Source organism: Oryx dammah, unplaced genomic scaffold (assembly GCF_014754425.2).
Source record: "Oryx dammah isolate SB20612 unplaced genomic scaffold, SCBI_Odam_1.1 HiC_scaffold_15, whole genome shotgun sequence".
Classification (NCBI taxonomy): Eukaryota; Metazoa; Chordata; class Mammalia; order Artiodactyla; family Bovidae; genus Oryx; species Oryx dammah.
Genome location: NW_024070199.1, coordinates 573,783 through 600,680, shown reverse-complemented (window position 1 = coordinate 600,680; position 26,898 = coordinate 573,783). Strand labels below are relative to the sequence as shown.

General features: G+C 38.4%; 1 protein-coding gene across 4 annotated transcripts; it reads left to right on the top strand.

The window, feature by feature from the left end:
* The first annotated feature begins 52 nt into the window (after positions 1-52).
* CUNH11orf54 (chromosome unknown C11orf54 homolog) lies at positions 53-24,978 on the top strand. 4 transcript variants are annotated; one of them, XM_040256491.1, is made up of 9 exons: positions 53-287; positions 7,840-7,925; positions 9,440-9,538; positions 14,329-14,402; positions 14,583-14,684; positions 15,681-15,857; positions 16,994-17,143; positions 22,826-22,942; positions 23,818-24,978. In XM_040256491.1, the coding sequence occupies exons 2-9, from the start codon at positions 7,871-7,873 to the stop codon at positions 23,989-23,991; spliced, it is 948 nt and encodes a 315-aa protein (XP_040112425.1). In that variant the 5' UTR covers positions 53-287; positions 7,840-7,870; the 3' UTR covers positions 23,992-24,978. The 4 variants fall into 4 exon arrangements, with proteins under 4 accessions (XP_040112425.1, XP_040112428.1, XP_040112427.1 ...); XM_040256493.1 differs by lacking the exon at positions 14,583-14,684 and adding an exon at positions 14,472-14,542 and having other exon boundaries at positions 145-287; XM_040256492.1 differs by lacking the exon at positions 53-287 and adding an exon at positions 5,325-5,344 and having other exon boundaries at positions 23,818-24,769.
* The last annotated feature ends 1,920 nt before the right edge of the window (positions 24,979-26,898 follow it).

Sequence of the window (26,898 nt, the reverse complement as noted above, 5' to 3'; positions counted from 1 at the left end):
TCCGGGATGAACCGGAGAGCTGGGAGGTGGCGTGACGCGGGCGCCATGTTCCTCCCCGCGAGGGGAGGTCTGATTCCAGTGGGCGGAGCCTTGGACGCCCTAACCCTGGAGAGGCGGAGTTGAGTGAGGTCAGAGCAGGCGTCTGATGCAGGCTTGTCTAACCGACTGCTGCTGCTAAGTCACTTCAGTCGTGTCCGACTCTGTGTGACCCCCATAGACGGCAGCCACCAGGCTCCCGCGTCCCTGGGATTCTCCAGGCAAGAACTCTGGAGTGGGTTGCCATTTCCGTAAGTGGAATAGCCTGGGACGTTTAGGCCAACGTTTCGGGAATAAATTGTGGGGTCAGGCGGGTGGAATGCACGTGAACTGCGAGGAAACCGGCACTCCGCCTGCCTTGCTCCCAGTGGCCTTACCTCTGCTGAGGTTTCCTATAACTCTCCCGTCACCGTGGGTCTTATGGGGATGTGCGAGTGTGTGTCTCTGGCCAGGTGTGTTTTGTCTGGTTGTGTCCGCTTTTGCCTTCAGAAATCGCTTCTCCGTTAAATCGTGAGAGGATCGTACCTTGACCGTGACTCCAAATGTGTAACCTTTGTACTGGAAGCCACTGTTACGCAACTACTCCCAGCTTCCCGCTCCACCTTCGAACTTGTGTTGTCACCTATCCTCCCTCAGAACGAAGGGTCAGCCTCCCAGCAGTTGATTAACAGATCACAGGAGACACCCGCGGCGGATTTTTGTTGTTCGTTTTCTCAGTTCCCTAAATGGTTCAGTTCAGTTCACTCAGTTGTGTCTGACTCTGCGAATCGCAGCACGGCAGGCCTCCCTGTCCATCACCAACTCCCGGAGTTCACCCAAACCCATGTCCATCCAGTCGGTGATGCCATCCAACCATCTCATCCTCTGTTGTCCCCTTCTCCTCCTGCCTTCAATCTTTCCCAGCATCAGGGGCTTTTCAAATGAGTCAGCTCTTCGCATCAGGTGGCCAAAGTATTGGAGTTTCAGCTTCTACATCAGTCCTTCCAGTGAACACCCAGGACTGATTTGCGTTAAAATGGACTGGTTGGATCTCCTTGCAGTCCAAGGACTCTCAAGAGTCTTCTCCAACACCACAGTTCAAAAGCATCAATTCTTCAGCACTCAGCTTTCTTCACAGTCCAACTCACATCCATACATAACCACTGGAAAAATCATAGCCTTGACTAGACTGACCTTTGTTGGCAAAGTAATGTTTCTGCTTTTTAATATGCTGTCTGAGTTCGTCATAACTTTCCTTCCAAGGATTTCATGGCTGCAGTCACCATCTGCAGTGATTTTGGAGCCCAGAAAAATAAAGTCAGCCACTGTTTCCACTGTTTCCTGAATGGTTACTGTGTAAAAAGCTAAAAGTTTAAACTAGCTTAGTTTTGATGTTTTTTTTCTCAAAGTACTTACAAAAAGGAATGAGCTGAAAAAAAAATTTTTTAATTAAAAATTGAAAAAAAAAGGAATGATCTGGCTTGATCTCTAGTCCAACTCTTTGTGAACCCATGGACTGTATGCAGCAGGCTTCTTTGTCCATAGAATTTTCCAGTCAAGAAAACTGGAGTCGGTTGCCATTTCCTCCTCCAGGGTATCTTCCTGACCCAGGAATCAAATCCTCAGCTTCTTGTATCATATAATAAAACCAGGAAAGCAGTCTAGTCTTATTTTGTGGATAGTGTCATGTTGGGATGGAATAGATCTAGAAGGTAATCTAGCCTCTTTACTCAATTTTGCTCTAAATGTTGAACAATTCCAGGTACAGATAGTCAAGTCTTGTAGGGTTTGTGAAGTACAGTAAGTTCCAGAACAGGGATTGCATGCCTTATCCCCTGCCATATTTCCAGAGTGCACTTGCCTCTAACTTGTGAGGCTCAGTACCAAATGAAAATGCAGTGTCCCTTGTTCAAAATGCAATGGGAAAGTGCCATTAAAGCTACTAAGATATAAGCTGTCTCATTTCTTCTGTAGTATCTTTTTCAACTTGTCATGATGTTTTAACTAATAGCATTAATTTGCTATTATTATCAAGGGCATTATTAATTGATTATTAATCACTAATTATAGTATTAATAGCATTAGTTTACTCTTTATTGTTGAGAAATTAAAAGGTTAATTCATTAGCACGAGATTTACCACTCTATATTGTGTAATACCAGTTTTAAATACAAACATAAGATTTAGCTTATACGTAGAATCACTGAAATTTGTTTGTATTTTGTAGTTCATACAGGCTTATGTATTTTGTTCTCACTCTAACACTGAACAAAACTAACACCCTTGTTTTTATTTCACTTCTTTATGAAACTTCTGTATTTATTTTACTTCGGATGCGTGCTCATTCTACCGACTCCATGGAATCCAGGGAATTTGATTCTCAGTGAACTCTCTTGGATTGTGGGTCCAACAGCATTTTACATTCACAGGACTTAAGTGATTTATGTGAATGGGAAGCAAGAATTTGTTGCCGAAATCTTGACTCTCCGTGCACTGATGCCAAAGGACTTAAATGATTTATGTGAATGGGAAGCAAGAATTTGTTGCCAAAATCTTGACTCTCTGCACTGATGCCAACCAGAAACACGGAGACAGTATGGCGAAGGAAATAGAGGCTTGCTTTCTTTGCAGGCATAGAGGGAACACAGTAGGCTAGTGCCTCAAGAACTGTGCTCCTCTCCCTGGCTACTAGGGAGAGGTTATGCAAGATCCCCTGGAGAAGGGAATGCAACCCACTCCAGTATTCTTGCCTAGAGAATTCCATGGATAGAGGAGCCAAGTGGGCTACAGTCATGGGGTTGCAATGAGTCTGACTGAGTGACTAACACACCGTGTAGTCAAGTCAGGAGTATGTGACTTGTTATATCATGGCAATAGCAGTCTTGCATTCTTCTTCTGCAGAGTTTCAAAAAGGCTGGGGTTCCTGACAAGATTAGGGTGTATGCAACTAAGACCCAACTCATCCAAATAAATATTTTAGAAAAAAATAAAAATAAAATGACATTTGCTTTCCATTTTAGAATAAATCTTTTAATTCTGTATGGTAGCCACTTATTTTAATTATTATCACCAAGTAAACTGTTCCTGGATATAGAGAATTAAAGTTTTGGCTATCATCTGATATATATATATATATATATATTCATAATTTAATAATGCTTTATTTGCTAAATAAAATTAATTTAAATTAAAATATTTAAATGTCACTATATCTTGTTTCCAAGTATGTATAAGTGTGTTAGTGTATATGTATAAATATTCTATATTGTAAAAGGAAACAATGTTAAAAAATAAATGATGGGCAAAAAAAAATTTTTTTGCACTTTTAAAATTTTATTTATTTATTTTTTTAGTTTGTTTATTTTAATTGGAGGCTAATTACTTTACAGTGTTGTGGTAGTTTTTGCCACACAGTGACATGAATCAGCCATCAGTGTACATGTGTCCCTCATCCAGAACCCCCCCCCCCGCCTTCTTCCTCCCCATCCCATCCCTCAGGGTTGTCCTAGTGCACCGGCTTTGAGTGCCCTGTTACATGCATGGAAATTGGACTGGTGATCTGTTTACACATGATAATATACATGTTTCAATGCTATTCTCTCAAATCATCCCACCCTCGCCTTCTCCACAGAGTCCAAAAGTCTGTTCTGTATATCTCTTTTGCTGTCTCACATATAGGGTTATTGTTACCATCTTTCTAAATTCCATATATATGTGTTAATATTATTGGTGTATATATTGTATGTATGTTATTGGTGTATGTATTGTATGTATTGTTAATGTATTGGTGTTTTTCTTTCTGACTTACTTCACGTGTACCCCAATGTTCATTGCAGCACAGTTTATAATAGTTAAGACATAGAAACAACCTAGATATCCATTGGCAGATGAATGGATAAGAAAGTTGTGGTACATATACACGATAGAATATTACTTGGCTATTAAAAAGAACACATTAGAATTAATTCTAATGAGGTGGATGAAACTGGAGCCTATTATACAGAGAAAAATAATTTGCAAAACAAAAGAAAAACAAAAAAATGTTTAGATGTGTATAAGATGATGGTACTTCCCTGGAGGTATAGTGGTTGAGTCCATGCTTCCACTGTAGGGGCCTGGGTTCTACCCCTGGTCTGGGAACTAAGATTCTGGGGCTTCTTCATGTGTGCTAACTCACTTAAGCCGTGTCCGACTCTCTGGGACCCCATGGACTGTAGCCCGCCAGGCTCCTCTGTCCATGGAATTCTCCAGGCAAGAATACTGGAGTGGGTTGCCATGCACTTCTCCAGGGGATCTTCCCAACCCAGGGATCGAACCCATGTCTCTTGTGCCTCCTGCATTTATTGACAGGCAGGTTCTTTACCACTAGCACCACCTGGGAAGCCCTTGCATGAAGTGTATACAAGATTGTATGTACTTTCTTTCTTTGTATGTATTTTCTGTCCATCTGAAATTATTTCAAAAGTTAAAATGGCTTATTCCTAAACAATTATAGTTTATTTCAATTTGAAAATATATTTCAGGGAATTCCCTGGAGGTCCACAGGCTTCCCAGGTGGCACTAAAGGTAAAGAATTCACCTGCCAATGCAGGAGACACCAGAGATTCACGTTTGATCCCTGAGTCAGGAAGATTCCTCTGAAAGAGGAAATGGCAACCCACTCCAGTATTCTAGCCTGGATAATTCCATGGACAGAGGAGCCTAGTGGGCTACAGTCCACAGGGTCACAAAAGAGTCAAACATGACTGAGCATGCACACACCTAACCACCACCCTGGAGGTCCAGTGGTTAGGACTCCAAGCTTCAGTTTCACTGCTGAGGGCTCAGGTTTGATGCCCTTTTCGGGGAACTAAGATTCTGCAAGTGGCATGTTACTGCCAAAAAGAGAATATATTGGAGGTAATTAAAATATGATGATATAGGGTTTTGTGCCCAGTATCAACAGTTTACATTTTATTTGGGAGACCAAATTATGCATATTAAGTAAATAAAGGGCTTCCCTGGTAACTCAGTAAAGAATCTGCCTACAGTGTGAGAGACCAGGTTCCTTCCCTGGGTCGGGAAGATCCCCTGAAGAAGGGAATGGCAACCCACTCCAGTATTGTTGCCTGGAGAATCCCATGGACAGAGGAACAGGGTAGTAAATTTTGGTATTTGATCAAGTACTGAAGAAGTGTCGGGTCTTAAATATGTTTGTGAAGGATGTCGTGTTTGAAACTACTGTCAAAATTAGAAATCCAGTTTCTAAGAAAATTATGGCTCTTTGGAAAATTAAAAAAAAAATTTGGAAGAGTATTTCAAATGTTTCTAAAGGACCACCTTTCACTTAGTAAGTAATGATATGTCAGACATTATTCAGATTAATGAGATATTCATTAACAATTTTAATGAGAAATCCAACAGTGTTCTTAGAAACACCCTTAAGAGTTTTGTCTTTATTCCTTGCTGTGATTGGCCTAAAGTGGGATTTCTCCACCCAGCTAGTATTACTTTTGTTTGTTTGTGCTTTTTGGCTCACATTTTATTTAACTCTGTCTGCTTGCACACCTCATCACCTGTACACTTGAAGTAAGATACTAATCTCTGCGTAAATGTCTAATTATTGTAAAATATTTAGCATATATTTTTAAAAATCAAATTATACTTCATTAGTTATCAGAATAATTGAACATTAAAGTTGCTTACCAAAAAAGAAGTTTATTTGTAAATGAAATGATTTGAATATCAAAAGCTAATCATTTGTAGAAATTTCCATTTTTCTTAGTAATTTAAATTTTCCCTTGTAAAAGTGATAGTGTAAGAAACTCATGTAATTTTTAGCCTAATTGTCAAATACAGAATAGAAAACGCAAGTAAATGATCTATTATAGAAGTACCTGAGCATCCTACAACCAACTGTTATTCTACAACCACTTAAACACTCATAAACCTTAGCAACTAACTACCTTTGCTTCAGGATCCATCTTCCTTAAACCAGCTGTTAGAAAGCTGCATGTTCGGTCCAGGTACATGTCTGGAGAAAAATGAATCATGTGCCCTCTTGGTTTGGTATTCCTTTTGTCTATTTAAATGTCAGCTATTTAAGGTGTTAGTATTAGAAGAGGTTACTTGGACATTTCTCACTCCAATTATTAAATACTAAAAGCTGTGGTTACCTTTCTGTGAGGACAGACACCTAAATGCCCTTTTGCCTTCCTTACATAACTGAACTCTTTCATTTCCAGAGCTTTAGATGTTCATGCTTGGTGCACTGTGAACTCTTGCAACCATTAAGCTACACTTGCTTTATCTTGTAAATCCTCATGAAACCTCACAACTCTGGTTGGGACTTGAACCCACTGTCTTTTGAGATCACACACTCAGGACTTAATGAAGCTCAAGTTTTTAGGTCTTATCTAAAGAAAGTATTCAGTGAGAGACAAAGTGATAGGAAGTAGATTTATTTACAGAGACATTTCAAAAATACACAGAAGAACTGCACAAAAAAGATCTTCATGACCCAGATAACCACAATGATGTGATCACTCACCTAGAGCCAGAGATCCGGGAATGCAAAGTCAAGTGGGCCTTAGGAAGCATCACTGCAAACAAAGCAAGTGGAGATGATGGAATTCCAATTGAGCTATTTCAAATCCTAAAAGGTGATGCTGTGAAAGTGCTGCACTCAATATGCTAGCAAAGTTGGAAAACTCAGCAGTGGCCACAGGACTGGAAAAGGTCAGTTTTCATTCCAGTCCCAAAGAAAGGCAATGCCAAAGAATGTTCAAACTACTGCACAGTTGCACTCATCTCACACTCTACACTAGCAAAGTAATGCTCAAAATTCTCCAAGTGAGGCTTCAACAGTACATGAACTGTGAACTTCCAGATGTTCAAGCTAGATTTAGAAAAGGCAGAGGAACCAGAGATCAAATTGCCAACATCTATTGGATCATTGAAAAAGCAAGAGTTCAAGAAAAACATCTAATTTTGCTTTACTGACTATGCTAAAGCCTTTGACTGTGGATCACAACAAACTGTGGAAAATTCTTCAAGAGATGGGAATACCAGACCACCTGACCTGCCTCTTGAGAAATCTGTATGCAGGTCAAGAAGCAACAGTTAGAACCAGACATGGAACAACAGGATGGTTCCAAATCGGAAAAGGAGTAAATCAAGGCTGTATATTGTCACCTTGCTTATTTAACTTACATGCAGAGTACATCATGAGAAACGCTGGGCTGGTAGAAGCACAAGCTGGAATCAAGATTGCCAGGAGAAATATCAATAACCTCAGTTATGCAGATGACACCACCCTTATGGCAGAAAGCGAAGAACTAAAGAGCCTCTTGATGAAAGTGAAAGAAGAGAATGAAAAAGTTGGCTTAAAACTCAACATTCAGTGATGGACAGGGAAGCCTGGCATGCTGCAGTCCATGGGGTTGCAAAGTCAGACACGACTGAGCAACTGAACTGAACTAATTTTGTAAACAGAATGCCACCCGTCTCAAAAAGCAAGACGGCCTTGGAGGAAAGATGGACAGTGTGGGCCAGCTCAGAAAGCTAGAGGTCCCAAAATGTAGGATGGTTAGTATTTATGGGCTGGGTAACTTCATAGGCTAACAAGTGGGAGGATTAATCCAACTATTTGGGGCAGAGATTTTCAGGAATTGGGCCACCACCCACTTTTTGGCCTTCTATGGTTATGGTGCTTATGGGTGTGCCATTTAGATGCTAATGTTTTACAACCAGGCTCAAGGTCTACTGGAAGTTGAATCTTTCGCCATCTTGGACTTAGTTGGTTCAGACTAATTTTTCCCCAACAGCTATGTTATTCTTTTAAAGGTTGTGCCTTGTTCCCTAAGGAAGAAAGAAGATGGCCTGTGCTGAATATTCTTTTCATGTGCCAAGTCTAGAGGAGCTTGTTGGAGGTAAATACTATACTGAGTCTTTTTTATTATCCTAAGGGAAAAAAATTAAAACATTCTAAGATATGAGAGTCCAAATCTCTGCCTCTCAAAAAACCCTAAATTCACCATTCAAATAGTCTTGATGAGATACTAACTTTACAGAATGAAAATGAATATGATAATCCAAGATTTAAATGTGTGTGGTGCCCAAAGAGTACACAGTTTTGCTTTATTAACTTTTTACCAGTTGCAGTACTCTTGAAATAATCTACTGTGATACATTAATCATGTTCCCAATCTACTACTTTTTCCCCCTCTCCTGATATGACAGACTGCCAGTGAACCTTGCTTAGGTTTTTCTGTCTGTGTATATTTTTAGGTATCTCACCTTATTTGAACAAGAATTTAAGGTAGTGTCAGAGGATTAATTCAAGGGAAGGGATCTACGAATAAGTAAGAAAAAGAAAGTGAAGCCAGGAGAGAGAAGGAATATATATATATATATATTTGTATAAAATCATGACAGATTCAAGTTGATGTTCGGCAGAAACCAACACAACATTGTAAAGCAATTTTCTTCCAATTAAAAAATAAATAGATCCAACATGCCTCAACTAAGACCTGTTGCAGTCAAATAAATAAATATTTTTTTAAAAAAAGACTCTGGAGGTGTGCACACATCCTTAATCGGGGAACTAAGATCACACATACCACCCAGCATGGCCAAATAATAAACTTTTTAAAAAAATGTATAAACTGTTTCCAGTATCCCAGAAGACTCTTCACACTTTCTTAGTCAATATCACTTTCCCAGGAAGTGACCATTGTTCTGACTTCTGTGACTTTAGATTAGCTTTCTTTGTTTGAAATGCAGATAAGTGAAGTCATATAGCACATACTTTCATGTCCTCTTTTGCTAAACATTTTGCCTGTAAACATTAATGAAGGTGTTGCATGTAATTGCTTACTTTCTAGCAGTTTAAATATTTACATTTCAATTCCTGGAATCCTTCCCCTAAAAGAAAATGAGTGCAGTGTTTATCTTCAGTGGTTTATAATCACTATAGCTTACAGTGGTACTTATGGAAGTATTTATATATAATAGTATTCATATCTTGTGATTAATTATGTGTCTAATTATGTGTCTAAATAAGTTCATTAGCAAGATTGTTCCCCTCTCTTTTTGTTTTTTTTATATGATTTTTTTGGCAGCACAGCATGCAGGAGCACCCCCTGCAGTAGAAGCATGGGGTCTTAACTGCTGGCCCCCAAGGCTCCTTTTAAATTACTCAAGTTTAGGGACTTCCTGGCACTCCAGAGGGTAAGACTCCTTGCTTCCACTGCAGGTGGCAAAAATTCCGTCCCTGTTCTGGAACTAAGATCCCACATGCTGGGCGGTGCAGCCAGAAATTAAAAAGAAAAAAAAATTACACAAGTTTAGGTTGGAAATAGGACACACAAAAAAATCGGGGGAAGACTTGATCTGTGATGGCAAATTTCTACCTAATGTTAACCCTTTTTCTTGTCTTCATTAGTTCTGCAGAAGGGGCTAATGGATAACTTTGCTGAAGTCCACGTCTCCGTAGTTGATTGCCCTGATTTAACTAAGGAGCCATTTACCTTTCCTGTAAAAGGTAAGCAATCTTTGCAATTAGCTTTTCCTTTTCAGACCAAATCTTTTCCTGAAACCAAAATTATTTTTAAGGATTATCTTAAATTATCTCTAGATAAAGGATATTGCCCCAACTTTTAGATTAAATTGTGCATCATTTCTGTGTTTTCTAATATTGGTCAAATTTCATTTTATACCCTTGTAGGAAAATATGGTGTTTTATGTACTTCTGTAACTTTCATAGGTTATATAATAGCTATACAGTAGGCTAGCATCTGAATATCACATGAAAATTTTATTTTTAATTGTTCAAGTGACTGTTATGGAACCTTATTATAATTTTTATGTTTCATTTATTCAATATCTGAAGGCTTTTAAGAAAAAGCCTTGTATTTATTTGAATCATCTATTAAATATTTACATCCCTTCAACAAATTTGTCAACTGATTACCAATGTTCAAAGTGAGGAGGGACATTAATATTGATGCTGAAACAGCCTCTGTGTAGCAGCGTTGAATTGACTCTCAGAGACAGCGAGTTTTCCATGAAGTAGAAAAGAATAGCTTTATTACTTTGCCAGGCAAAGAGGGACATAGCAGACTAATGCTTTCAAAACTGTGGGTCCCAAACTGAAGTGGGGGTTGTGGGGAGTCTTAGGGAGGAGTTAGTCATGGGGAGGGATTTCTCATAAGGATCAGGGTACTCGCAAGGCTTGCATTTGTTCAGTATAGAGATCGTCTCAGGCGGTCCCATGATCTTTGGTTCTCAAGGTTATTGAACTGTAACTTTCTCTTTGGAGTGAAGAATGTTTCATCAAGTAGTTAACATCTTCCATTTGGTAGGGGGTTTAGTTCTGCAGAAGAGCTCAAGAATACTGTTCTGTATGTCCCTTACTGGAAGGACCCACTCGGAAAGACCCTGATGCTGGGAAAGATTGAAGGCGGGAGGAGAAGGGGATGACAGAGGATGAGATGGTTGGATGGCATCACCGATATGATGGACATGAGTTTGAGCAAATTCCAGGAGTTGATGGACAGGAAGACCTGGTGTGCTGCAATCCAAGGGGTCACAAAGAGTCAGACACGACTGAGCAACTGAACTGAACTGGTATCACTTAAGGAAGAACCTGCCCCAAGGCTACACTATTTATTTTGGCTGCTCTGGGCCTTAGTTGCGGCTTGTGGAATCATCACCGTGGCATGTGGACTCTTGGTTGTGGAATACGTATAGTTCCCCGACCATGGATTGACCCTGGGTCCCCTGCATTGGGAATGTGGATTCTTCACCACTGGACCATGAGGGAAGTCCCCTTAAAATATAATTTTAGCTAAAGCCCTCCACCCCCACAAAAAAAAAAAAAAAAGATTTTTAAAGGGCTAAGTCATTATAGACTAATATAGAAACTTCATCCAATCCAGACATTAGCCCCAGTTCTAGCCCTTGCCTTACCATTAACTCCATTGCCTTTATGTTACTAACTATATCAAGTCATACTCGGTTATAACAGTATTAGAAACACAAGTAGGGAGCTCCTCAGCAATCCAGTGGTTAGGACTCCTAGTCAGGGAACTCAGATACCATAAGCCAAGTGGCACAGCCAGAAAAACAACAAAAAAGAAAAAAAAACACAGTTAGAATAGGACAGGAGTCCTAGCTACTTTTAGGTTGGCCAAAAGATTCGTTTGGTTTCTTCCTTAAGATGGCTCTAATAGCACTTAGTTGCCTTTAGCTTCATTCAGACAGTTTTGTTAGATTATATTGTGACAGCTGTCATATCAGCATACATTTTTAAAAAACTTATCAAAATGGATAAGTTTTGTATAACCATTTTATTTTTTTTAATATAAATTCATTTATTTTAATTGGAGGTTAATTACTTCACAATATTGTATCGGTTTTGCCATACATCAACATGAATCTGCCACAGGTATACACGTGTTCCCCATCCTGAACCCGCCTCACTCCTCCCTCCCTGTACCATCCCTCTGGGGCCTCCCAGTGCACCAGCCCCAAGCACCCAGTATCATGCATCGAACCTGGACTGGTGATTCGTTTCATATATACTATGATGCATGTTTCAATGCCGTTCTCCCAAATCATCCCACCCTCTCCCTCTCCCACAGAGTCCAAAAGACTGTTCTATACATCTGTGTTTCTTCTGCTGTCTCGCATACAGGGTTATTGTTACCATCTTAAAAACCATTTTAACATTGAAGATAGAAGAAGAAAAGGAACATTTTCAGCATATTATGCTTTTATTACTTGAGGAAAGCTAAAATCACAGTCTCAGTTTCAGTTCAGTCGCTCAGTCGTGTCCAACTCTGCGACCCCATGAATCGCAGACACCAGGCCTCCCTATTCATCACCATCTTCACTCTCATCAAGAGGCTCTTTCGCTCCTCTTCACTTTCTGCCAGAAAGGTGGTGTCATCTGCATATCTGAGGTGATTGATATTTCTCCTGGAAATCTTGATTCCAGCTTGTGTTTCTTCCAGTCCAGCGTTTCTCATGATGTAATCTGCACAGAAGTTAAATAAGCAGGGTGACAATATACAGCCTTGACGTACTCCTTTTCCTATTTGGAACCAGTCTGTTGTTCCATGTCCAGTTCTAACTGTTGCTTCCTGGCCTGCATACAGATTTCTCAAGAGGCAGGTCAGGTGGGCTGGTATTCCCATCTCTTTCAGAATTTTCCACAGTTTATTGTGATCCACACAGTCAAAGGCTTTGGCATAGTTGATAAAGCAGAAATAGATGTTTTTCTGGAACTCTCTTGCTTTTTCCATGATCCAGCGGATGTTGGCAATTTGGTCTCTGGTTCCTCTGCCATTTCTAAAACCAGCTTGAACATCAGGGAGTTCACGGTTCACATATTGCTGAAGCCTGGCTTGGAGAATTTTGAGCATTACTTTACTAGCATGTGAGATGAGTGCAATTATACAGTAGTTTGAGCATTCTTTGGCATTGCCTTTCTTTGGAATTGGAATGAAAACTGACCTTTTCCAGTCCTGTGGCCACTGCTGAGTTTTCCAAATTTGCTGGCATATTGAGTGCAGCACTTTCACAGCATCATCTTTCAGGATTTGAAATAGCTCAACTGGAATTCCATCAACTTATACCATGCAAGAGATTGCTGACACACTCAAAGTATCCAGTGCTGAAAATCATTTGCAGCAGCTTGGTTATATTCATTGCTTTGACGTTTGGGTTCCACATAAGTTAAGCAGAGAACACCTTCTTGACTATATTTCCACATGTGATTCTCTACTTAAATAACATGAAAACATTCTTTAAAAAAAAATTGTGATGGGTGAAGAAAATTGAATACTGTACAATAATGTGGAATGGAAGCAATTGTGGGGTAAGTGAAATGAACCACCACCTACCACACCAAAGGCTGGTCTTCATCCAAAGAAGGTGATGTTATGATTATGGAGAGATTGGAAGGGAGTCCATTCTACTATGAGCACCTTCTGGAAAATCAAACAAGTTAATTCCAAAAAATACTATTCCCAATTAGACCAGCTAAAAGCAGCACCTGATGAAAAGTGTCCAGAATTAGTCAACAGAAAATGCATAATCCTCCATAATGCAAGGCTACATGTTTCTTTGATGACCAGGCAAAATCTGTTTTAGCTTGACTGGGAAATTCTAATTCATCTGCCATATTCACCAGACATTGTACCTTTGGATGTCCATTTATTTCAGTCTTTACAAGATTTTCTTCATGGAAAAAATTTCAGTTCCCAAAAAGACTGTTAAAGGCACTGAGAACAGTTCTTTGCTCAAAAAGATAGAAAGTGTTGGGAAGATGGAATTATGAAGTTACCTGAATAATGGCAGAAGGCAGTGGAACAAAATGGTGAATACTTTGTTCAATAAAATTCTAGGTGAAAATGGAAAATGTGTGTTTTATTTTTACTTGAAAAACTGAAGGAAATTTTTGGCCAACCCAATACAGATTCTGACCCCTGCTATTTGTAAAATGATGGGAATGGAAAACTTACATACTCTTTTAAAAATATATATATATATAGTTGATTTATGATGTTGTGACAATCTCTGCTGTACAGCAGAGTGACTCAGTTGTACACATATATACCTTCTTTTTTTATATTTTCCATTATGGTTTATCACAGGATATAGAGTAAAATGTGTATACTCTATTAAAAAATATTTATTTTTTCATTCATTTATTTCGCTGCACTAGGTCTTAGTTGTGGCATGCAGAATCTTTAGTTGCAGCATATGGGATCTAGTTCCCTGACCAAGGATTGAACTCAGGCCCCCTGCATTGGGAGCTCAGAATCTTAGCCACTGGATCACCAGGGAAGCCCCAAAAGTTATTGTTGTTCAGTCGCTCAGTTGTATCCAACTTTTGGCAATCCCATGGACCTTTTACAGCATGCCAGGCTTCCTTGTCTATCACTGTCTCCTGGAGTTGACTCAAACTCATGTCCATTGAGTTGGTGATGCCATCCAACCATCTCGCCCTCTGTCGTCCCCTTCTCCTCTTGCCCTCAATCTTCCCCAGCATCAGGGTCTTTTCCATTGAATTGGGTATTCACATCAAGTGGCCAAAGTATTGGAGCTTCAGCATCAGTCCTTCCAATGAATATTAAGGGTTGATTTCCTTTAGGATGGACTAGTTTGATCTCCTTGCTGTCCAAGGGACTCTCAGGAGTCTTCTCTAGCACTATACTTTGAAAGCATCAATTCTTCTAAAAGATATATACTCTTAATAAGTGTGTTCTGGTATTTTATACTTAGATGTATATGTTCACCTATTTTTAAGGTATATTTTCTTTTTAGGCATCTGTGGAAAAACTAGAATTGCAGAAGTAGGAGGTGTGCCTTACTTACTGCCTCTTGTAAATAAAAAAAAAGTAAGTGTATTTTTACTTTTCACATTCACATGAAGATTATGGAAATTGATTCCTATTTTTTATTCTTAGAAGATCCACTGACCAATGTGACAAGCAAATGTTAATGGACTCAGTAACAAAAAGTAAACCTGGGAATTTACGTAAGTCAGTTTTAAATAATATGCTTTTTCTCTTACTTAGGTTTACGATTTAAATAAGATTGCAAAAGACATCCAGCTTCCTGGAGCTTTTATTCTTGGAGCAGGAGCAGGCCCATTTCAGACTCTTGGATTCAATTCTGAGGTCAGCATATTATCATATGTTATATATTAATATGTAATATATATTATATATTAATATAATTATTTTAATTTATTGATTTGAGACTTTTGTTTGCCTTTTTCCTTTTACTGCCTTATCAGAAATCTTGTCATCTGAATGAATTGTAAATGGTTGATATCATACCTCTCTACAGATTTGATACTGTTTGATACTGATTTAGAGTGTAGAACATGCTACAGTTAGTTGAACTGAAATGGAGCACTAATCTCTAATTTAGATTTTCCTAAGACATACATTCAGTCATAGATGAGTCTATCAAAGGTCCTGCTGTGATTTGCCAAGGACTCTGGACTGTGAAAGATTTTGGTCCATACACATCAGAGGATTCCTAGCTTCTCTGACCTTGGCTAGTTCAAAGACAGCTTTCAATCAGAAGATGCATGAAATGTTTAATGACCTAGTCAACTCCCTCCTTCAGACCAATGGTAGGGATCTAGCCCAGTAGTATGATTATAATTTATAAAAGGTAATATCCATCACTGTGTATGTCAGCACATTTCCAACATAAAAATATCAGTGCTTCTTCACATCTCATGAACAGAGAGTGAATAACCTCCTCAGTTTGCATATTCTCTCTCACTGCCTCTTACAGATGTGACTGTTAGTCAATAATCATACAAGTCCTTTTACAGAAACATTAATATAAATTTCCTAGTGTTCAAGATAGAGAAAGTTAAAAATTTTAAATGAGAAATTTTAAAGCAAATGTCACAATCTCATAGAAACACCATAATACTGTAAACATTTTATAAAATATTTTTTCCAGTTTTTTGATATTTGTAAATCTTTAACATTTTAATCTAACATTAAATGTTCTGTTTTTCATGTTTTATTATTAGATCTTGAAATAAAATGTCTTAAAGTCTAGGGCAAAATATTTTGTCACATTTTCAAGATATTCTGTTTTGCATAGAGATTCTAGGATTGACTAAATACCTTATTTACTTTTCTTTTCAGTTTATGCTACTTGTTCAAGCAGAAAATGAACACAAACCTCCTGTGAATGGAAGTTACTTTGCTCGGGTTAACCCTGCAGATGGAGGGTGTCTACTAGAGAAATACAGTGAGAAATATCATGATTTTGGGTGTGCGTTACTGGCTAATCTTTTTGCCAGTGAAGGCCAACCTGGGAAGGTGATTTTGTTCATAAATGCAATATTCTCCAAAATTTCTCAGAGAGCTAAAAATCTGAATGCTTATTGCTACTGTAATTTTCTTAAGAAAATCCAAAACTACCCAAGTCAAAGCTCTTTAAATAATCCAGTTATGAAAGATTCAGAAAGTACTGCAGGCAGAGTGAGTCTCATTTAAAACTAAGGTTAAGAATAATACAATAAACAATAGCCTTTTTCCAAGGAACTAAAAGATAATAGGATATTCTTGTGGGGAGTGAGTGAGTCAAATAGATGAACCATGCAGCTGAAGTAGATAATGTCTGCCTACAGTTAGTACATATGTAACTTGCTCATTCCTGACTGATCAGACATTGATTGAGATAGATAGCTAGAAATGATGGGATTATATTATAGATTATAGAAATTATAGAAAGAAGAGATAAGGAAAATTAATGCCCCCACTTCATACTTATTTCCTGTTAGTACCAAAAAAAAAAGATTTCATATTCCAAAATTATAATGATGGTCACACAGCTCTATAAATATACTGAAAGCCATTGAATTGTTTACTTTAAATAGGTGGATTGTATGGTGTGTGAATTGTATCCCCAATAAAGCTGTTTTTTTTTTTTTTTTAAGATTTCAGTTTTAGCAGTTGTGAGAACTCTCAGATTTTGTAAAGAGATAACTACTTCAGCCACTTTGAGAAATGAGGTGGTGAAGCAAAAATACCTACTAAAGTGGGGGTAACAGAAGTCCAGAATTTTAAAGTAAATAAAAAAATATAGTCATTTCTCCTCTCTAGTTATCAGAAATTAATCCCTTAAATAATTCTCAATCTCATACCGTATTGACATATAATAAGAGTCTCGAGTTCAGTGTTGAATATAGCTATAAATTTATAAAATTAAGCTATAACTCTGTTTCTCAGTCTAAGAAAGCATGAATAAGACATTATTAGAGAGTCGATATATATCACACATATATAATTAAGACTTAGAGGACTGAGACACTTCTGCTAATATCTGGGTGCTCAAAACAAAGAATTGAATATTTGCTTGATGGCACTGAACTATATAATGTTTCACTTTGGTAGTTATTTGCATAATATTTTACAGCTTAGAACAATGGTATGTATATTTATATTCTCTCTAGGTCATTGAGGTGAAAGTCAAAAGAAGAACTGGAAAACTTAACTTTGTGACATGTATGAGGCAGACTCTTGAAAAACATTATGGAGATAAGCCTGTAGGAATGGGAGGTGCTTTCATAATTCAGAAGGGAAAAGTGAAGACTCACATTATGGTAAAGGCCTCGGCACGTGTGTGTGCGTGTGTGTGTGTGTGCACATGTGCTTAAGATTGTAGGAGATTTTAATATACATTGAGAATTTAACCTTTAAAGATGTTCTGAACAGATCCTTTTACTATGATCATATTACCTTAAAATTTAAATGACAAAGAATACTGTAAAGCATGTTATATGATAAGGTCCTGCTAGAGTCCTTTCTTCATGTTAATAATATTAGAACTTTCTTCTTAGTTTCAAAGATCAAGATAGCTGTGAGTATAAGCCTTGAAAGTGCAAGTGCAAGTTGATCAGTTGTGTCTGACTCTTTGTGACCCCTTGGAATATACAGTCCATGAAATTCTCCAGGCCAGAATACTGGAGAGGGTAGCCTTTCCCTTCTCCGGGGGATCTTCCCAACCCAGGGATTGAACCCAGGCCTCCTGCATTGCAGGTGGATTCTTTACCAGCTGAGCCACAAGGGAAGCCCAAGCATACTGGAGTGGGTAGCCTTTTCCATCTCCAGAGGATCTTCCCAACCCAGGAATCAGACTGGGGTCTCCTGCATTGCAGGCGGATTCTTTACCAACTGAGTTATCAGGGAAGCCCAAAGTTAATTTGGAGTCAGGCTCTCCTGCCCTGACGCCACCCCAGCCTTAGAAACTGATCATTTCCATTGCTAGAATCCCAACCTCAATAAATTGAGTTTACTGTTAAGATGGTTGTCAAAAAAAAGATGGTTGTGGTTTTAGGGGAAAAATTCATTATGAAAATTATAATCTTATATGATGCTGTAAAAGTGCTGCACTCAATATGTCAGCAAATTTGGAAAACTAAGCAGTGGCCACAGTGCTGGAAAAGGTCATGTTTATTCCAGTCCCAAAGAATGCTCAAACTACTGCACAATTGCACTCATCTCACATGCTAGCAAAGTAATGCTCAAAATTCTCCAAGCCAGGCTTCAACAGTACATGAACCGTGAACTTCCAGATATTCAAGCTGGATTTAGAAAAAGCAGAGGAACCAGAGATCAAATTGCCAACACCTGTTAGATCATGGAAAAAGCAAGAGAGTTCCAGAAAAAACTTCTATTTCTGCTTTATTGACTATGCCAAAGCCTTTGACTGTGTGGACCACAGCAAACTATGGAAAATTCTTAAAGAGATGGGAATACCTGACCACTTGACCTGCCTCTTGAGAAATCTGTATGCAGGTCAGGAAGCAACAATTAGAACTGGACATGGAAAAACAGACTGGTTCCAGATCGAGAAGGGAGTGTGTCAAGGCTGTATATTGTCACCCTGCTTATTTGACTTATATGCAGAATACATCATGACAAATGCTGGGCTGGATGAAGCACAAGCTGGAATCAAGGTTTCTGGGAGAAATATCAATAACCTCAGATATGCGGATGACACCACCCTTATGGCAGAAAGTGAAGAACTAAAGAGCTTCTTGATGAAAGTGAAAGAGGAGAGTGAAAACGTTGGCTTAGAGCTCAACATTCAGAAAACTAAGATCATGGCATCCAGTCCCATCACTTCATGGCAAATAGATGGGGAAACAGTGGAAGCAGTGAGAGACTATTTTTTGGGGCTCCAAAATCACTGCAGATGGTGACTGCAGCCATGAAATTAAAAGATGCATGCTCCTTGGAAGAAAAGTTATGACTAACCTAGACAGCACATTAAAAAGCAGAGACATTATTTTGCCAGCAAAGGTCCGTCTATTCAAAGCTTTGGTTTTTTGAGTAGTCATGTATGGATGTGAGAGTTGGACTATAAAGAAAGCTGAGTGCCGAAGAATTGATGCTTTTAAACTGTGGTGTTGGAGAAGACTCTTGAGAGTCCCTTGGACTGTAAGGAGATCCAACCAGTCCATCCTAAAGGAAATCAGTCCTGAATATTCATTGGAAGGACTGATGCTGAAGCTGAAGCTCCAGTACTTTGGCCACCTGATGTGAAGAACTAACTCATTAGGAAAGCCCCTGATGCTGGGAAAGATTGAAGGCAGGAGGAGAAGGGGATGACAGAGGATGAGATGGTTGGATGGCATCACTGACTCAATGGACATGAGATTGAGTAAACTCTGGGAGTTGGTGATGGACAGAGAGGCCTGGAGTGCTATAGTCCATGGTGTCGCAAAGAGTCAGACACGACTGAGTGACTGAACTGAACTGAACTGGACTAACTGTAAAAAAAAAAAAAAAAGAATATATTTATAAGATATTAATGATGAAATACCATATGAGGACAAACCAGGTCATCTAGGATTTTCAAAAATAATTTTTAGGACTTCCCTGATGGTCCAGTGGTTAAGTATCCACTTGCCATTGCAGGGGACACAGATTTGATCCCTGGTCCTGGAAGATCCCACATGCCACAGGGCAGCTAAGTCCACGAGCCACAACTACTGAGCCCACACACTCTAGAGGCCATGCTCTGCTACAAGGGAAGCCATTGCAAATGGGAGGCCCACACACCACAGCTGGAGAGTGGCCCTTTCTTTCAGCAACTAGAGAAAGCCCTCATGTAGCAACAAAGACCCAACACAGCCAAAAATAAACAAAAAAGTTACTTAAAAATAATAATTTTTGGTAGGTGAGTGAATGAAGTGTCATTGTTGTTCATTCCCAAGTCATTTCAGACTCTTTGTGATCCCATGGACTGCAGGACGTTAGGCTCCTCTGTCCTCTATTTCCCAGAGTTTGCTCAAATTCATGTCCATTGAGTCAATGATGAACAAAATGTAAAAGTGTTACACTTTAATGTTGTTTTGTTTTAACAATGAAGCTGTCAGAAAATACATTGTTTTAAAGTTTTTAGTCTGATAAATTTAAATGGCAAACCAGCTGATCTCCCATATAAAAACATATTGTGAAACTACTTACTTTTCCAAATTATTTACAACAAAATTATAGGTCAATCCATTTGTAAATACCAAATGATTATAGGATTTTTAAAAAATCAAATAAACAATACTTCATTACAAACTGTAGTTAACATGATTTACATTAGATCTTTAAACTTACTCATCTTACAACTGAAAGTCTGTACCCTTTGATCAGCATCTCCTCATTTCACTCCCATCCTCCCTCAGCCTCTGACAACCACCACTCTACTGTTTCTCTAAACTGGACTTTTTTAGATTCCACATACAAGTGATATCACCCAGTATTTGTCTGCAACTGGCTTATTTCACTCAGTATAGTATCCTCCAAGTTCATCTGCTGCTGCTGCTAAGTCGCTTCAGTTGTGTCCGACTCTGTGTGACCCCATAGATGGCAGCCCACCAGGCTCCCCGGTCCCTGGGATTCTCCAGGCAAGAACACTGGAGTGGGTTGCCATTTCCTTCTCCAGTGTGTGAAAGTGAAAGGTGAAAGTTCATCTACATTGTTACAAATGGTGGGATTTCCTGCTTTTTTAAGCCTGAATGATATTTCATATATATCACAACTAGAAAGATAGGTAATAATATTTTTGTCCATTCATCCATTATTGTTGTTATTGTTTAGTTGCTAAGTTGTGTCTGACTCTTTGGCACCCCATGGACTGTAGCATACCAGGCTCCTCTGTCCTCCACAGTCTCCGAGAATTTACTCCAATTCATGTCCATTGAGTTGGTGATGCCATCCAACCATCTCAGTATCTGTCGCCCCCTTCTCCTTCCCTTGGTCTTTCCCAGCATTAGGGTCTTTTCTAGTGAGTTGTCTCTTCGTACGAGGTAGCCAAAGTATTGGAGCTTCAGCATCAGTCCTTCCAATGAGTATTCAGGGTTGATTTCCTTTAGGGTTGACTGATTTGATCTCCTTGCAGTCCAAGGGACTCTCAAGAGTCTTCCCCAACACCACAGTTTGAAAGCATCAATTCTTCGGTGCTCAGCCTTCTTTATGGTCCAATTCTCACATCCATACATGACTACTGGAAAAACTATAGCTTTGGCTATATGGATTTTTGCCGGCAAAGTTGTATCACTGCTTTTTAATGCGCTGTCTAGGTTCGTCATAGCTTTTCTTTCAAGGAGCAAGCGTCTTTTAATTTCCTGGCTGCATTCATACATTGACAGACACTTAGGTTGTGTTTCCCAGTCTTGGCTATCACGAATAATGCTGCAGTGAACATAGGAGTCCAGATATGTCTTCAAGATGGTGATTTCATTTACTTTGGATATATACCTAGAAATAGAATTGCTTGATCATATGGTAGTTTTATTTTTAATTTTTTGAGGAACTTCCATAATGGTTATACCAGTATACATTCCGACTAGCAGTGTACAAGGGTTGTCTTTTCTCTACATCCTCACCAACACTTTATCTCTTGTCTTTTTGGTAATAGCTATCTTCACTAAAATGAGCTGATGTCTCATGGTTTTGATTTGCATTTACCAAATGAATAGTGATATTGAGTGCTTCTTCATACACCTGTTGCCCATTTGTATGTCTTCTTTGGAAAAAATGTCTAATTCGGTTCTTTGATCATTAAAAATAATTTTTTGCTTGTGAATTACTTATGTATTTTAGATATTAACCCCTTATCAGATATATGGTTTGCAGATATTTTCTCCCATTCCATAGGTTGCCTTTTCATTTTGTTGACTGTTTTCTTTGCTGTACAAAAGCTTTTTAGCTTAATGTAATCCCACTTGTTTTCCTTTTGTTACCTGTACTTTTGATGCCAAGTCTAAAAAGTCAAATCCAATGTCTTAAAACTTTCTCCCAATGTTTTCTTCTAAAAGTCTTTATAGCTTTAGCTCTTATATTTAGGTGTTTTATCCATTTTTAGTTTTTGTATCTGGTATGAAGTAAAGGGTCTAACTTCACTTTTTTGCATATGGACATCAGTTTTCCAAGCATTGTTTGTTAAAAAGATAGTCCTTTCCCACTGAATGGTCATGACATCCTTGTCAGAAACCATTTGACCATATATGCAAGGATTTACTTCTGGGATCTCTTCTGTTCCATTGATCTGTATGCCTGTCTTTATGCTAGTATCACACTGTTTTGATTACTACAGCTTTGTAGTAAGCTTGATATCAGGAAGTGTGAGACTTCCAACTTTCTTCTTCTTTTTCAAGACTGTTTTGACGATTTGGGGCCCCTTGAGATTCCATATGAAGTTTTTGGTGGATTTTTCTGTTTCTGCAAAAACACCATTGGGATTTTGATAGGAATTGCAGTGAATCTGTAGATCATATTCGATAGTATTGACATGTCAACAGTATTAAATTGTCCAACCCATGAGCACAAGATGCCTTTCCATTTATTGGAGTCTTTTAAAATTCATTTCAGCAATGCTTTGCACTTTTCAGTGTACAAGTCTTTAGCCTCCTTAAGTGTATTCCTCAATATTTTATTCTTTTTGATGCTTATGCTCCACCTTCAATGCCATGCTTTTTTTTTTCCATCTAGCAATAGCAATAATAACATTTAAGACTGGGATGAGGATATGCTCATAGGAAAGCTGAGAAGCTATGAAAAATAAAAATACAGCAATAGACTCCTTTATTTATTCACTCATGTCTTTCAGTGTGTAGACACTGGTTGGCAGTCCTTTTGAAAACTAGGGTATATGAATCTCCTGGTGCCAAAAATAGCAGTAGAATGTATAAGAAAGCTTAAAGCTTTTAACAATGAAATTATATGTAAATTTTTAGCTCAGTAATATTCAGTATGTTTACATGTTTAATGTCCTTTTATTGTAGCCTGCAGAATTTTCTTCCTGTCCATTGAACTCTGATGAAGACGTGAATAAATGGTTGCGTTTTTATGAGATGAAGGCTCCTTTGGTTTGTCTGCCAGTTTTTGTCTCCAGAGACCCCGTAAGTCTATGTCTGTCTTTTACATTGCAAGATATTACAGTGGTAATGTTTGATTTTTAGAATATTCGTTTAGAATAATTAAGCTCTTTTTGTGTTCTTAATTAAGAACTAGGATAGTTTCTAGAATTACCTTGAAAGGTAAGGAAGCAAGTAGCTGACTACTTAAGATCTAGGCAAAGTAGATTTTACCTTTGGAAAATTGAAGACACAAACATTTTAAATAGCATCCAAAGTTATGTTATTAAATAGTAGAATCAGGACAGGATTCAGATCTATTTGCTGTTCTTCATACTATTCATTATATTCTAGTTTTCTACCCTTGAAAAATAATAATATAGACTAATTCAAACCAAATATCTACCACTGTACTGACTAGTTATATCTTTTGATCTAGTGATTACATGTCTAGGAATTAATCACTAAATATATGCTTACATGATAAAATGATTAGTGAAAAGGGTTATTCATGACATCATTGTTGTAATAGCAGAAGAGCTGGAAATAATCTAAATCTCATTTGGAAAGAATTAGGAAGCTCTCATGATCTGAAAGCTATATTGTTAATTTAAGAAAAACAACATACAGCATAGTAGATGCAGAATACTACCTATGAGTAATTAAAAAAATAGATCTTTCTGGAAGGATATAGAAGATGCTGCTTACTGTGGTTGCCTTTAAGGAAAGGAGTGGTAATGGCAGGAGTTGGAAAGATACATTTTACTGAATATAAACTTTTGCACCCTCTGATGTTGATTCATGTGACTGTATTACCTACCCCAAAAAATTACTGTAGCCTAAATGAAAAAGGTCTCCTATTGCCTAAGTTCTATGCAGAATAATTGGAGGACTAACAGATGGCTTCTCTGCTGTTCTAGGGGTTTGATTTGCGGTTGGAGCACACTCACTGTTTCAGTCACCACGGAGAAGGTGGCCACTACCATGATGACAGCACCCCAGATGTAGTGGAGTACCTCGGGTACTTCTTACCTGCCGAGTTTCTCTATCGCATTGACCAACCAAACGAGACCCATTCATTTGGGCGAGACTAAATCGTCTGGTACCTGTTTAGAAAAAGTAATAATTAACTAAGGTTAATTGATTGATTAACTCATTAATTGATACTAATCTAAAGTCTAATAGAAACGATCTCACTACTTAAGCCCTATTTTGGGGGCCTTTGAAATGAAAGTTATGTTAACATTGGGTTCTGTGTTATTTCACAGATCTATCTGAGAGGGACTGTTGGGAACACAATACCCATAATGGAGATGTTCTTCATTATTTTTATTCTAAAAATCATTCTTATGTTTATAATTAAGTATAAACATGATTAAGAATCAAGTGACTATTCCTACTAGCTAATAGTAATTTACATTTGTATAACATTACTCAGTTTTTCAAATTAGTCTCACAACTGCTAAGTGGATGTTTCTGGGTATTAGAAAAATCAGTGCTGGAATATTGATTATTGTTAAATCTTTCTACTGAATTTTAAAAATCCATTTTAGAAGTCAGAGTACACTTTCTTTTTCATGGAATAAGGTGGTCAGAGGGAGTGCCTTTACTTCTTTTGGTGACGTGAACCATAATTAGAAGTTTGCAGGTTGCCTTTCACAAATGTCAGGTGTGTGCAGTTTGTATCTTGTTGGTTATTTGCAAGAAGAAAAAGGGGAAAAAAAGCATCAAAATATAACTTTGAAGTGTGTATAATTTATAAATGAAGCTGTTGCTAAATATGACTACTGTCCTTTGTGAAATACAAAATTATACTTTACCTATTATAATGGTTGAGATTTTCCTCAGTGTTTTTCTATAATAATCATTTGCCAAAAACAACTTTCTAATCTTATAATACCAACACTACAGATTTAGGAGCTTTTGGTACTAAGCATATAATAAATCATCAGGAAATATGTTTTGATTGTCTTTCGATGTTAACTATAATGTGTCCTATGAGTATAAATCCCTAAATATTACTTTTAAGTAAACACTACTCTAACAAAAAAATGAATAAAAATTTTATATTCATAATATGATACTGTGTTTCTATTTTTTAATTTTTATTTGTGTATTTGGCTGTGTTGTCTTAGTTGAGGCACTGGAGATCAATCTTCATTGTGGCATCGCAGATCTTTGGTTGCAGCCTGAGAACTCTGGGCTGTGACATATGGAATATGCTTCCTCCACTAGGGATCCAACCCAGGCCCCCTGCACTAGGAGCCTGGAATCTTAGCCACTGCACCACCAGAGAGTCCCTGTGTTTCGTATTAATACCTTCAGTTCAGTTCAGTTGCTCAGTCATGTCCAACTCTTTGTGACCCCATGAATCGCAGCACGCCAGGCCTCCCTGTCCATCACCAACACCCAGAGTCTACTCAAACTCATGTCTGTCGAGTTGGTGATGCCATCCAGCCATCTCATCCTCTGTCGTCCCCTTCTCCTCCTGCCCCCAATCCCTCCCAGAGTCTTTTCCAATGTGTCAGCTCTTCGCATGAGGTGGCCAAAGTATTGGAGTTTCAGTTTTAGCATCATTCCTTCCAAAGAACACCCAGGACTGATCTCCTTCAGAATGGACTGGTTGGATCTCCTTGCAGTCCAAGGGACTCTCAAGAGTCTTCTCCAACACCACAGTTCAATAGCATCAATTCTTCGGCACTCAGCTTTCTTCACAGTCCAACTCTCACATCCATACATGACTACTGGAAAAACAATAGCCTTGACTAGATGGACCTTTGTTGGCTAACTAATGTCTCTGCTTTTGAATATGCTATCTAGGTTGGTCATAACTTTTCTTCCAAGGAGTAAGCGTCTTTTAATTTCATGGCTGCAGTCACCATCTGCAGTGATTTTGGAGCCCCCAAAAATAAAGTCTGACACTGTTTCCACTGTTTCCCCATCTATTTCCCATGAAGTGATGGGACTGGATGCCATGATCTTCATTTTCTGAATGTTGAGCTGTAAGCCAACTTTTTCACTCTCCTCTTTCACTTTTATCAAGAGGCTTTATAGTTCCTCTTCGCTTTCTGCCATAAGGGTGGTGTCATCTGCATATCTGAGGTTATTGATATTTCTCCCAGTAGTCTTGATTCCAGCTTGTGCTACCAGCCCAGTGTTTCTCATGATGTACACTGCATGTAAGTTAAATAAGCAGGGTGACGATATACAGTCTTGATGTACTCCTTTTCCTATTTGTAACCAGTCTGTTGTTCCATGTCCAGTTCTAACTGTTGCTTCCTGACCTGCATATAGGTTTCTCAAGAGGCAGGTCAGGTGGTCTGGTATTCCCATCTCTTACTCCAGACAAAAATAGTATTCTTTTGTTTAATAACTACATACTGAATGAACAACATAGCCTATCCTCTGGAAATGTAGGCTCCATGGCAGGGGCTTTGATCACCACTATACACTGTGCCTTTAACAGAATCTGCCCAAAGTAGACACTCAGTAAATATTTGTTGAATGAATGAATGGGTGAATGATTATGACAGATATTCACTAGATGCTGGGATTGATCATTCAGTCCTTTACATGGTAGGAGAAGGCAAATAAGCAAATACGTATTATATCAGGTGGTCGTGCTCTGAAGAAAAATGAAAGGCTGAAGGAGGATCTGTTTTGTTGTGGGCATCCCAGGCTGAGAAAAGGTGAACTCCACACCCAGCTCAGTCGCTGAGAATGACAAAGTCACACACACACCAAGGGAGTCCAAAAGACTTCATGATTCCCATAATGAGGCCTTCTGGAGTAGCAGGGCAGCTCCCAGGCAAGTCCAAAAACAGCCTGTGAGAACAGGCAGAGAAGACTGGCTTGGGGGTTTTATCATGGTTAGCAGGTCGGTCAGAGTGATGGTTGTGCATGCAGTTTAAATTTTCCACAGGTGTCAAAGCAAGAAGGAGTCAGGCTTTTTTTTTTTTAAATAATAATTTTATTTGTTTTATTTATTTAGTTAGTTTTGG

What these genes read in the sequence shown, in the direction of transcription:
- CUNH11orf54 (XM_040256491.1), top strand. Translation starts at nt 7,871, where the DNA reads ATGGCCTGTGCTGAATATTCTTTTCATGTGCCAAGTCTAGAGGAGCTT. An exon ending in TCTAGAGGAGCTTGTTGGAG is followed by an intron (nt 7,926 to 9,439) that starts GTAAATACTATA and finishes TGTCTTCATTAG; the next exon opens with TTCTGCAGAAGGGGCTAATG. An exon ending in CTCTTGGATTCAATTCTGAG is followed by an intron (nt 14,685 to 15,680) that starts GTCAGCATATTA and finishes TTTTCTTTTCAG; the next exon opens with TTTATGCTACTTGTTCAAGC.